Here is a 14055-nt window from a genome sequence, read left to right as displayed (position 1 = left end):
AAACTTTTTTCCAGTGTTCATCCTGCTGCTACTCCTCCAGTCTATAAATACTGAGCAACATGTACATACCAAGAATGCTGCTGCAAAGATGTGTTTCTGCAGAAAGTTCAATTTATAAATGTTCCCATCTCAGTAACTATCAACACAACTAGTTAACCCTTTTCACTGCCTGCAGCTTTCGGGGGTATTCATCTATAATATATATATATGTGTGTGTGTGTGTGTGTGTATATGAGCTATGATCTGATCCACGAACAGTACTTTTTATTGTGGAATGATTAAGTGTGATTTGTAGGTGAGACAATGCAATCAGATATAATTATTAGTTAAATATAGACATTTGTTTTCTATGATTAATTAGAATAAGTCAAAAGCGGCTTTACTTACTTTCAAACATATTTCATGAAAAAGCAGGAACCTTCTTCAGGATTGTAACGACTGTGTAGCACATTTCTGCTACCTCGACGCTAGCACAACGCACAGCATAGAAGATGTTATTAGCATAGCATAAATAGCATAGCATATCTTTAAGGTTCTGAACTGGTATGGCATAAAGTTTAAATGGGTACAGTTATCTGTTACACCATGTACCACAATTCGTCCTATTGAGGTTTCAAATCCAGCAAAATCTCACAAAACTTCAGAGAGGTCGCTACGCTGTGAGATGTCAGTAACATTGAGACGCTCTGATCAGGCTGCACTTTAACTGCTGCACACGGACAACAGCATTAACATCGCAACATAAAACTATTTTTATATTGTGCGTAAAACTCTCGTCAATATATTATCTGGGTTTATAGATGTTGTTATTGTGTTTTTTTTTTTTTATGTAAACATGCCAGAAGCTCAGGTTGTTTCTCCATTATTTTCAATGGGATTTGCTGTGAGCTGTGATCGCTTCCTGTTCATGTCATTCTGGGGGAAAGTGAAGTTTGCTCTTTGACTTCCTGCTTATTGTCCTTTACAACACTGTCCTCTTTGTTCCAGAGTAATATATATGTCTGAAATTCAGTTTGCATTTATTAAATTCCACGCTGATTAAGTGTAGCAGACACGGGTTATTTGGAATATTTGTTTTAGCAAGTTTTCAGGGTCTCATGCATGCGACCTCTTATTAACGTGATGAAAAGCATAAAAATGTATATTTTGGTCGTATAATGTTCATTCGCAGTTGTTGTCATGTGGATTCTCTATGTTGTTTAGACCGCAGCAACTCTCTGACGCGCAAGGGATTATGGGATATCTCAATAGGGCGAATTGGAAATGTTGATTTTGTTTTTATTTTGTTTTTTGTCTCACAAGAGCCTCATGCAAACCGTTGAATATTTGAGAATTTGAAGGTGCAGATGTAGCAGTGAAACAAGATTAACTTAACCGATTCATAACATTAAAGCCAAGCCATTGACCGGTTCATTTTACATTTAGATCAATTCAGGGGTCTGTGTATCACTGTAGTTGTATCTATTACTCTAAAATTGATTTTTTTTTTTTAATTCATACTGGTTAATTGTTACATCTCTACTTCTACCAGAGCAGGATGTAACTCAGATATTGATGTGTGGTTTCTCTTGGATCCAGCTGTACCACTGCAAACTCAACCTATATTTCATAGATTTATCGTATCAAAGAAACTGCAGCTGGGACAGATTTTTTGGGATTGAAAACTTGAATACTAGAGTTTAAGGTATTGCACATGGACTAATTTAAGATGACAATGTAGCATCAAAGAGGATCCAGTTCCAACAATGATGTGTAGACTTGGATCCCAATCAAAAACTGAGTGTTGATGATAGGAATTGTTGTTGTCAGATATTAAACAACATACCATCAGTGATGATGATTTAGAGGTTTAATTCATGAAAGTAAACTAATACTGTTAAGAGTTGTTTGACCAGCCATGCATGTTTTGTTCACCATGCTGTTGTCACTAGAGACAAAGGATTAGTCTGTTAGGATGCATGCTACAATAACGGATTCGTCTGCCAGGACCCACAAAGACACACTAATGAATGATTATTGGAAGCTGCATTTCAGACGCCACATCACCCTCATGGAACCTTTATCAGAGATTCCTCACTCACGTTAAAACAAACCATAGTTTTACCTCATAATCACGAACATATGTCCTTTCTGTATCTCATTCTCTCAGTCCATCCATTACACCAAATCTTCCTCCTCTCCTGTCTGTCTGTACACATGCTCGAATAGTAAGATGAAGCACTAAGGAGCAACTGACAGCTCGCTATCATGATGACTGACGGTGAATGGTCTAAAGTACATAGCTCAAGTCCATTTTGGCTATTGATGCAATGGGTTGTATTTAGTCAGTCAATTCATCATGGGTGTGTTTTGGGTGTAATATGAAATAAACCAATCAGGCTGTCATTTATCATGCACCTTAAAAAGCCAGGGGTGTCCTGAAACCTGGTGCAGTGGAGACAAGTGAGAGGGTTTCTGGTGCGTTAACTTATGTGCGCATAAAGTGTGTGAGCAGAGAGTAGCCACCAAAGCTCCTTGAGGTGAAGCTTTTGATTTTTCTATTTACTTTAATTCCATTTAATTGTCATTTTCAATGCTGTTTTGTAGCACAGTGTATAAACACGCCTATGTAACACATATCTAAACATACAGCAGACAGTCTCTGCCCTCGATTTCAAACAGAATCACCTTCTCCTGTCTTGCAATAGCAACACACCAACACTGTGCTTGACCACACCTCATTTTAAGACCTATGGGCGCATAGATGTTCATAAGTATGGTTATTATTTAAACAATGTTGACGCTGGTGCGCCTGATGTATGACAGTACTCATAATGTGAACACACCATGTATCAGGCAAATTAGTAAAACGTCATGTAGAAATAACAGTTGAAAAAGGAATACAATCCTGCAGAGAGGCTGATAATAAACTAGGAACCGACTCAAAAAAAGCAACATGATTGAATCAAGTGAAGACATGGACTTAAAACCTTCATTCAGCCAGATTGCTGCTAATTTAGTCAATGAAAATAAAACATATTTAACATGACATGAATGGAGAAACATGAAGCTGTCTTGTTTGTCTGGCGTTACTCAATCGTATACCACCTTAAAACTTTATCTTGATTTCTGCGTGCGCTGATTTGCAGTCTTCCATTATTTACACAAGCGTCGTGTTTTCATTTTGGCTTTACTCTTAAGTTTCTACATTAACCGAGTTGCCTTCAAGTAGATCCGTTTTGTAGACATCACTACTTGCCTTGTGAAACCACTGCACTCCTTATGTACAGTGGTATTTACTATTTACAGTCCGCGTTGGGAAATTGCTTCCATTTATACCGTGATATAAGCTTCATCTGTTTGTAAGTAACACATAAATTCCCACTTCTTCTTGGAAACATTCCATTTTTTCACCCCACAATTCTATCACTTTGGTACACAAATGTGAAGAACCAGCTGGTGTGTTGGTGGGTAAAGAGGATAAGTGAAGATGGCTTTCTTGGAAGAAACCAAAGTGTTGTTTTGACTGATATCCAGCTAAAACAAAAAGGGTTTTATTATGTCTTTATATTAACAGTATCAGTAGTGGAATCCCTCCGATACATTACAGGCTAACTTCTTCAATTACTGATAACCCTGTCGTAAAACCTCTAAAACCTCCCAAAACTCAAGGACAAACTGAATGAAACCACACTCAAGAGGCTGACCCAGAGTCAAACACAGCTTGTTTCCTCTACAACATCCACTTTCTCTGACATATCAACATCTTTCTCTCCATCCCCTCTGTCTCTTTGTGCCTGTAACTGTGCATGTTTTTCTGTGATTACTTTACACATGCGTATTGAAAGAATGTTAGTATTTTTCATCCCTGCACTGAAGACCAGGACACACCCAGGCTGCCAAGTTAGCCTTATTAAACAGACGGATATTATTCTTGTAATGTCTGGATACAGGTGGACTGAGTGTCAAAGTATATGTGCATGTTGCTGTGCAGTGTTCCTTGAAATTTCTCCATCCCCCTTTTTTAAAAGCCGTTGATGTGGCAGTAGGCCTCCAGGCTGGAGAAGAGGATGTAGAGGAACCACAGGCCCAGGAACAGCAGGGTGGTCAACAGGCGGGACACTCTGGGTCCACCAAGCTCTCCGCCAATGGAGGGTCGGCGTCGGAAGAGGAGCACAGCCATACAGAAGAAAGCGAAGATGGTGAAGAGTGTAACGGAGAAGGCCAGAGAACCTGGATCCACTGTGAATGCCTTCCCTTTGATTTTCCAGTAGATGGCGGCCACTGACCAGGCCACGCCGATGCCCAAAAACACGTTGACAGCGTTGCTTCCGGTGACGTTTCCCACAGATGCATCAGCATGCTGATCTTGCATGGCAGCAACTTTGCTTGCAAATGTATCTGAGATTTGAGAAAGAGACAGAGAAAGAAATTCAGTTGCAAGCATGCAAACAAATGGCTGCATTTAAAAAGTTGCAAATATCCTCAGGATGAAACTTTGCAGGTTGTTTGTGCATCAGCGTGGTTGTGCACAACCACCCAGGATGGCAATACCTTTGATATAGCATTTTGTTCACCTATCTATAGGACCCTATCTATACAAACTTGAAAACAATATGATAGCCATCCCAGGATGGTAGCTAATATGATTAATAAATAGAATTGTACTGACTGTGTTGAATGCTTCATCTCCAAAGTAATGGTCAAACAGTCAACATCCAATGGATTTTATGACACAAGTTACCACACAATTTGATAAGTAATCATGACAGATGGTGCAGTCTATTCCTTTTTTAGAAGCTTCTTAGTTCAACCAATAATTTGTTGTAATACTGAAATTTCCCCATTGAGGGATGAATAAAGGCTTATCTTATCTTATCTTAATTTAGTTCACTTTTTAACAAAATTGGAGCAACTTAAATTTTGATCCCTCTACAAACTGAAATTGACCTTTGTCACCATTCGTGCTGTTTTACCCTATAACTGTTGTAGCCAATATGGCCACGGACATATCTTTACGTAATCAAAAGTTGCCTTAACTTTCCACTTTTAACAAAGAACTGACTCTCCAGACAATATTAAGGTTGTATGTGTGACACTGGACTGACTCAATGTTATCACCCTGCACTAAAATCCTCCTTTCTCGCAAAGTGATTTGTCTTCTAAACATTTCCTGGCTGAATTCAACTAATTTTTCCTATGGATCAAAGCCACTTGTTGAAATGGTTCCAGGCAACCCCAGTTCAACCTGAATTTATTAGACAGTTTAATGAAACGTGTCCAAATCAGAGAACATCCAGACACCAACAGAACACTCCTACAGATAACAATTCAATAAACCTAGAATCCCAACCAGCCATATGACAAAAGATCAAAGGTCATAAAAATGGCCAACATTGGGATGGAACGACAATGCCACCTTGAGAAAGGACACGGACCCTTCAATACGTAAATATACCAAAGAAACTATAATTTCTTTTTCTGTTCTTATAGTTAACCAAAGACAATATTTATATTCCAGTGTAATATGTTACATGTTTCTTTCATGTGACGTCATAAGTATTCCTTTAACGCCCTGGAGTCGATTGATGCGCCACCGCGTAAAAAGTCACATGACTTAATTAAGCGGATGTAGCACACAATCTGCTCCACTCTGAGTGTCTGTTTGAATGCATGCTGAATGTGTGAAATTCAACCTCCACACCACTTTTTAAATTTTGTTAACAGGCCAAGTATAACTTGAATTATGATTAATAATTTACGCAAGTTTTTGGGAGATAATATTCTCATATTCGCTGCGTGTTTTGCAGACACCTGCAGCAAAAACGACTCATTTCCTGATTCAGCTGGAGGAGCGAGAGGGTTGGAATGAAATACGACTCCCTCAACTGTAGTAGAAGAAAGGGGTGTTATCATTTGTGGAAAACTCTGGAGCTAACCATTCAACATCATCAACTCTACATGGGTTTGATGACAACCCACAGACCCCACGCACGCGCGCGTGTGTTTTTGCGAACGGGATTTTTCTTTCATGTATTGGTGAATTTTTCTTGATCACTGGTGTAAAATATATTGTCAAATAAACAATGATCCCCAATCCATGTAATTTGCTTGCTATGAGAAGAAAAGTGTGGTTTCGTGTGGAGCGAAAAGCAGACAGCAATCAGTTTTGAAAGTTGCGTGATATTTGCCATGCTTGGAGTGTGTTTTAGTGTGTGTGGTGGAGTGTTTTAGCATGCGTGGTTACTGTGTGGTGTAGTTATTTAGTGTGTCAAAATAATCAGGCATCTGGAACAGCGCGTCAAGTCTCTGTTGTTGTTTTTTTTTAACTGCATGAAGATGATTGAAGCGCAGTGCACATCATCAGAGTCTGAACCAGAGTGTGATCAATCTGATGATGAAGTGGAATTTATTGTTCTGGTCTGGACAAACGAGAGCAGGTGGATTCACCAAACTGTGCACAGATTAGCCCAGTAGCTCGGACCACGTGCTCCTCTTTCCAGCTTCTCCAGGAGTTGGCACTGCAGAACTCTGCTGCAGCACTGACTCCTGGAACACAGAGCAGGCTCCAGGTGCGAAGAACACAGGAGTTCAGGTCGAGGACCCCCCCCCCCCCCAAAGTCCAAAACACTTTTTTTTATTGTTTTTTTTTTGGCCACTAACACAGTCTGGACAGTCTGTCAAAAGTCTGACAAAAACAAGGAATTAGGGGAAAAATACACATGGATATTGAGGTCGAATATCTACAATTTTTTCTGGCTTCTGATGTGCACTGGACAAGAATTGTTTTTCTGACTGTCTCAAATATAATTTGTGTGGCATCTTATTGCATGTAAATATTAAAACTGGTTCGTTAAACATATTTCTGGCTTTCACAGTAAAAAAACTAACTTTTCTTCTGATTCGCATTTTAGGTTTTGGGGTGAATTTAGGGTTAGTGTGTTAATGCAGTATGTGAGAATGAAAGAAAAACTATAAAGTCACATAGGTGAGGTTGTGCTGACGAAAATGATACCAAACAAGGCCAGGTAAACAGTTTTTTAAGGTAAATTATGAAGGTAAAACCAAAAGTAGTCAAAAACGCCCAATAATTTTATGCTTGACCACAAACTAGACTCCCCCAACCCGACTAATCAGAATACTTCACTCATAAGAAAAGTTAGTTATTATTTGGCAGATACATACCTGTCTGATAGAGATTACACACACTATTCTGGTTCATTTAAAGTTTATGCTAGAGTAGATTATTTTTTTATGTTTAAAACAGATTTAGGATTAGAGACTGTGACACACTAACAAAGGATTTATCTGATCATAATCCTATCTCCTTGTCTCTGCTGATGGCTAAGAAAAAATGAAATAGCTTATGGGAATTAAATTCAAATATATTTAATGATCATACCATAGTATCCAAGATAAAGGAAGATATTAAAGAATTTCTAGAGACCAATGAAACAGACGAGGTTTCATCAATCATTTTATGGGATACACTTAAAGCTGTAATGCGATATAAAATAATCTCCATTACCTCCCATCTAAAGAGAATCAAAGAGCAAAAACTAGTGGATCTACAGATGAGCTTAAAGCTGAAACAGCAGGAAGATATAAACAACACAAACCTCATTGTAAAGCAGGAAATTAAAAAAATTACAGAGAGAAATTAACGATATAATATATATATATATAGAACTTTTTCTGAGGCAAAAATATTATGAGATAGGAGGAAAATCATCAAAATACCTGGCATACAAACTATGTAAGCATCAGAAAGAATGTAGTACTGTATATACAAAATTAAGAACCCAAAAATGAATATAATGGGCTCATATCCACAAAGCAGCCTAAGGCTAAAAATAGCTCCTAGTGACATTATAAGAAAAAAAAAAATCTTAGAATTTCTTGAATTCTTAGACATTTCTTAGAATTTCTCCTTGGTAAGATGAAAGTTGTCCACAAAGCACCATAGACCTTAAGAGAGCTCCTAAGGTGCCAAACTGAGAGAGTAACAGACTACCTGCTTGATCGATGTAATTATTTTATGTTCATTTACTCTCCTAATGGATTTATAAATTGTTTAGGTTGTTAACATACACACACATTAATATTATCATTATTTTTATTATTATCAGTATTATTGATATTTTACTTTATTATTACTTCTACAACCCCTGGCAAAAATTATGGAATCACCGGCCTCGGAGGATGTTCATTCAGTTGTTTAATTTTGTAGAAAAAAAGCAGATCAGACATGACACAAAACTAAAGTCATTTCAAATGGCAACTTTCTGGCTTTAAGAAACACTATAAGAAATCAAGAAAAAAAGATTGTGGCAGTCAGTAACAGTTACTTTTTTAGACCAAGCAGAGGGAAAAAATATGGAATCACTCAATTCTGAGGAAAAAATTATGGAATCAGGGAAAACAAAAGAACGCTCCAACACATCACTAGTATTTTGTTGCACCACCTCTGGCTTTTATAACAGCTTGTAGTCTCTGAGGCATGGACTTAATGAGTGACAAACAGTACTCTTCATCAATCTGGCTCCAACTTTCTCTTTCTTTCAACTTCCACCAAAGATTTTCAATTGGATTAAGATCCGGACTATTTGCAGGCCATGACATTGACCCTATGTGTCGTTTTGCAAGGAATGTTTTCACAGTTTTTGCTCTATGGCAAGATGCATTATCATCTTGAAAAATGATTTCATCATCCCCAAACGTCCTTTCAATTGATGGGATAAGAAAAGTGTCCAAAATATCAGCATGAACTTCTGCATTTATTGATGATATAATGACAGCCATCTCCCCAGTGCCTTTACCTGACATGCAGCCCCATATCATCAATGACTGTGGCAATTTACATGTTCTCTTCAGGCAGTCATCTTTATAAATCTCATTGGAACGGCACCAAACAAAAGTTCCAGCATCATCACCTTGCCCAATGCAGATTCGAGATTCATCACTGAATATGACTTTCATCCAGTCATCCACAGTCCACGATTGCTTTTCCTTAGCCCATTGTAACCTTGTTTTTTTCTGTTTAGGTGTTAATTATGGCTTTCATTTAGCTTTTCTGTATGTAAATCCCATTTCCTTTAGGCGGTTTCTTACAGTTCGGTCACAGACGTTGACTCCAGTTTCCTCCCATTCGTTCCTGCCTTTCCTTGCCTTTAACAACCTTCCCATGTTGTTTGTATTTGGTCCAGAGTTTAGACACAGCTGACTGTGAACAACCAACATCTTTTGCAACATTGCGTGATGATTTACCCTCTTTTAGAGTTTGATAATCCTCTCCTTTGTTTCAATTGACATCTCTCATGTTGGAGCCATGATTCATGTCAGTCCACTTGGTGCAACAGCTCTCCAAGGTGTGATCATTCCTTTTTAGATGCAGACTAACGAGCAGATCTGATTTGATGCAGGTGTTAGTTTTGGGGATGAAAATTTACAGGGTGATTCCATAATTTATTCCTCAGAATTGAGTGAGTCCATATTTTTTTACCTCTGCTTGGTCTAAAAAAGTAATCGTTACTGACTGCCACAATTTTTTTTTCCTGATTTCTTATAGTGTTTCTTAAAGCCAGAAAGTTGCCATTTGAAATGACTTTAGTTTTGTGTCATGTCTGTGATCTGCTTTTTTTCTACAAAATTAAACAACTGAATGAACATCCTCCGAGGCCGGTGATTCCATAATTATTGCCAGGGGTTGTATTTTGTCATTCGATTTTTAAATGTACAACAATGGAAGTAAGTCTTTTCACTTTCTTGTGTCATGCATGCAATTTTAATGTATTTACAATTATATTATGTACTTGCATTGAACTTATTAATAAACTCACGCAAACCTTTAATATGTAGATAATCGGCATGTGAATGAGATATGTTCAAACATCTTCAAGCTGTGTAACAATTCATTTTGTGGTGAGCTGCATGAAATAATGAAAGACAAGTGAGAGCTTTTGTCTTTTTGGCACTCTGCCACTCAGAGGCGCTCTTATTATTCAGACAAAACAACACAGGGACGGCATCAAACATGATACACTTTTGACTTATGGTGACAAAATGGTGACACTTAACTTACTAAACCAACTGAACTACAAAAACAATAAATCAATAACACTAACAACAGTGTTCAACTAACATGAACCACAAAAGCAATATCTAAAACCCCCAAACCCAGAACTCACTAAAACAACTGAACTACAAAAACACAATAAATCAATAACACTAACAACAGTGTTCAACTAACATGAACCACAAAAGCAATATCTAAAACCCCCAAACCCAGAACTCACTAAACCAACTGAACTACAAAAACACAATAAATCAATAACACTAACAACACTGTTAAACTAACATGAACCACAAAAGCAATATCTAAAACCCCCCAAACCCAGAACACCCATAATGCACTGCAGCACAAGAATTTCCAGGTTTAGCAACCGGCCCGGCAATCGCTCCAATTTAATTTTGCTGAGTATCATCATCATGACATTAAATTATTTTCATGATTACACATTTCTTAATGCAGTTATATGATCGGTTGATTTTACTGTTCATTCATATGTAGGAGCACAGAGTGCATTTTTTTTTTAATTTCCCCTTCCTTTTCCGTGACAACCAATCACAGCTCTTACAGGATCACGTCAAACCTAGCAATGGGGTCAAGTTTTGGGCTGAGTTAGGAGTTCTTTAAGAGGACTTTGAGATGCTTTGTGCATATGGGGCCTGGAGACCAAGACAAACAACTGATAACAGAAGAATATTATACATCCTAAGACAAATACAAAAGGACAAAACTCAAGCAATTACTTTGCTGCCTGACCCCGACTCTGCCGTCTAACCTGCTCCCTCAGACTCTGGTATTTGGTGTCACTGCCCTGTTTGTTTTAGCCTCTCACACGTGTCTGACCCCTCACGGATTTGGTTGCTTCTCTCTTTGTGTACCCTGTCCTATGCCTGGTTGTTGACCTCAATTAAACATTAAAAATTAAAAATGGATCCACTCACCTGTGTGTCTCTCTGTAGCTTTTAGCCCATATTATAGAAACTGAAAGCACTTATCCTGACCCCATGATGTTACTACTTGGGGATTTTATCCACATTAACTTGAAGGAGTCACTGCCAAGGTTTAAATAGTGGCCTAATGTGCCTAACAGGTGTGCTAAAAGTACTGAATCTTTCAGTAGAGAATATGTAAACACAGATCTAATCCGACCAGTTCAGACCCACACCAGTTTGTGTACATGAAAAGAGGTCTGTGAAGGATGCTGGGTTCCTCTGCACATAACACTGAAATTTAAAGATGTTTAAATTTCCAGACACAATGCTGGTGACAGTGAATCTTCCTACAGAAGGCTCTCCAGTTCCTGACCATCAATTATCTAGAAGCGGAAAGCGTGAGCTGCTCTAAGTTTCTCAGTACCACAATCTCCTCAGTTCCTCCTGTTTGAAGTGGGATGGCGATGCAAGCTGGATCATCAGAAAAGCACGCTACACTTTTTTCTGTCTAAAACTTTAAGGTGCTCAGTAACTTGTGATGGCCAAATGAGGAGTCATGAAGCATTTGACATTTTTTCCTGAGAACACTAGATGGCAGTGTCTATTCAAAAAAGGGTTTCAAGGAAACTAAAGTGCATTGTGCTTTGAGCTCTTTTTTTGAATAGACACTGCCATCTTGTGAGCTCATTTAAACAAAACAAAGCAAAGCAAACACCAAATTCGTAATGAGGCCTCACATGGCCATCATTACTGGTCAGGGATGCTTCAGTTTTATAGAGTTGTGATACAAAGTGCTGTCTCCTTTTCTATAACATGGTGGATCAGTAATTCCATAGGTGAGCAGGGCTTGACAGTATTGTTTGCTCATCTTAAAAAATTATGAGCCACAAATTCTCCACATCCCATTTTAAAACGCAGAGGCCAAAATATACTTCAGGACAAGTCACATCCTGCCAATCCCCTTTTGGCAACGCTCCCATCAGAAAAAAGACACAGGGCAATCAAAACAGACACGTTGCTTCCTCAGCACTGAATGAAATATTTAAACAGTGCCCCACGCCTACACCGTCACCACAAAACTCAAACTACAGCGCAGTAGTTTGAGATTTGTGCAACTCCTCGTAAAACCTTTGGATCAATTTTGTTGTGGGCTGGGGTGTTTGTGTTGGGAAAGTGTAGTGACACGGACCCACAAGAGGGGGCGTAAATGAACGGACAATGGAAGGAGTCAAATTATAACACTTTACTGTTGTGAATGACACAACCAAACACAGCAGATTTCAGAATGTGCAAAAGTCAATCAATAAAGGTGTCATGTGGGCAGGCTCGACGATAAGAGACGCCCGTCTGGAAACGAACCAGAACCACACGATTTCCACTACCACCGAACCCGAGGAATACTGGAGCCGCCAACTCCCGAAGTCCCCAGGTGGCCACCGTCTCAGCGTGTCGGATCTGGTACTGCTGGCAGAAAGCAAAGACAGTCAAGTGTGGGTGTGTGAACACCCAGCAACAATCCTGGTGGGAATTCCACCTCCACCTCTCACTCAATACTTGCAGCGCGTCCTCAGAGGAAAAAGAGTGCAGTATTGCACAGCCTCCACAAAAGGACCGGTACTCCTGCAAACACTCACAATAAACAGATTTTCAGTATTACCACAAAGGCTGAGGATATTACCTCTAGATGAAGATGATATCTCGGCAGTGTGGTGGAGGTGTCTTCCTGCTTTTATTCCAGATGTGGGTTGGTTGATTAGTGACAGCTGTCACGGATGATGGGTGACAGCTGTCATCACGGCTTGTTCCTGAGGCGGCAGCGCCCTCTCGTGCCTGAAGCCTGCACTTCAGGCAGGGCGCCCTCTGGTGGTGGGCCAGCAGTACCTCCTCTTCTGGCGGCCCACACAACAGGACCCCCCCCTCAACGGGCGCCTCCTGGCACCCGACCAGGCTTGTTCGGGTGGCGACGATAGAAATCGGCCAGGAGGGCCGCGTCCAGGATGAAGCTCCTCTTCACCCAGGAGCATTCTTCGGGTCCATACCCCTCCCAGTCCACCAAATACTGAAAGCCCCGGCCCATTCGACGGACGTCCAAGAGCCGGCGAACTGTCCAAGCCAGCTCCCCGTCGATAATACGGGCAGGAGGCGGCGCCGGACCGGGTGCACAGAGGGGTGAGGTGTGATGTGGCTTGATTCGGGAGACATGGAAAACCGGATGGATCCGCAGTGAGGCGGGGAGTTGGAGCCTCACTGCGGTAGGACTGAGGACCTTCAGGATGGGGAAGGGTCCAATGAAGCGGTCTTTTAGCTTGGGGGACCCGACCTGGAGTGGAATGTCCTTAGTGGAAAGCCATACCTCCTGCCCGGGCTGGCATGCGGGGGCCGGGGACCGTCGACGGTCTGCATGGGCTTTAGCCCTCATCCGGGCCCTCAACAAGGCCGAACGGGCGGTGCGCCACACCCGACGGCATCTCCGCAGGTGGGCCTGGACCGAGGGCACACCGACCTCTCCCTCCACCAAAGGAAACAAAGGGGGTTGGTACCCCAGACACACCTCGAATGGGGAGAGGCCGGTGGCAGAGGACACTTGGCTGTTATGAGCGTACTCGATCCAGGCCAGATGTTCACTCCAAGCCGTCGGGTGTGCGGAGGTCGTGCACCTAAGGGCTTGCTCCAACTCCTGGTTGGCCCGTTCGACCTGTCCGTTAGTCTGTGGGTGATACCCAGACGAGAGGCTTACGGTGGCCCCCAGTTCCCGGCAGAAACTTCTCCACACCTGCGAGGAGAACTGGGGACTGCGATCCGAAACGATGTCTGTTGGTATCCCATGCAGCCGGACGACATGGTGGACCAGGAGATCCGCCGTCTCCTGGGCCGACGGGAGCTTCGGGAGGGCCACGAAGTGGGCCGCCTTGGAGAATCGGTCCACTATCGTGAGGATGGTGGTGTGTCCCCGGGACAGCGGGAGGCCCGTGACAAAATCCAGACCGATGTGGGACCAGGGGCGGTGAGGCACAGGAAGTGGCTGTAGGAGTCCCTGTGCCTTCTGGTGGTCCGCCTTGCCCCTGGCGCAGTGGT

The 14055-nt window shown here is 41.1% G+C and overlaps 1 protein-coding gene across 1 annotated transcript in view; it reads right to left on the bottom strand.

Moving 5' to 3' along the window:
* Positions 1–3342: 3342 nt before the first annotated feature.
* The window catches only part of LOC117508719 (sodium/calcium exchanger 2-like), a 554569-nt gene continuing 543856 nt past the window's right edge, over positions 3343–14055 (bottom strand). The window contains 1 exon segment of the mRNA XM_034168535.1: positions 3343–4380. Within this exon segment, the coding sequence (XP_034024426.1) occupies positions 4004–4380 (377 nt within the window). The 3' untranslated portion in view covers positions 3343–4003.

This window comes from Thalassophryne amazonica, chromosome 4 (genome assembly GCF_902500255.1).
Source record: "Thalassophryne amazonica chromosome 4, fThaAma1.1, whole genome shotgun sequence".
Classification (NCBI taxonomy): domain Eukaryota; kingdom Metazoa; phylum Chordata; class Actinopteri; order Batrachoidiformes; family Batrachoididae; genus Thalassophryne; species Thalassophryne amazonica.
Note: the sequence above shows the minus strand (reverse complement) of the source record. Positions and strands in the feature narration are given on the sequence as shown.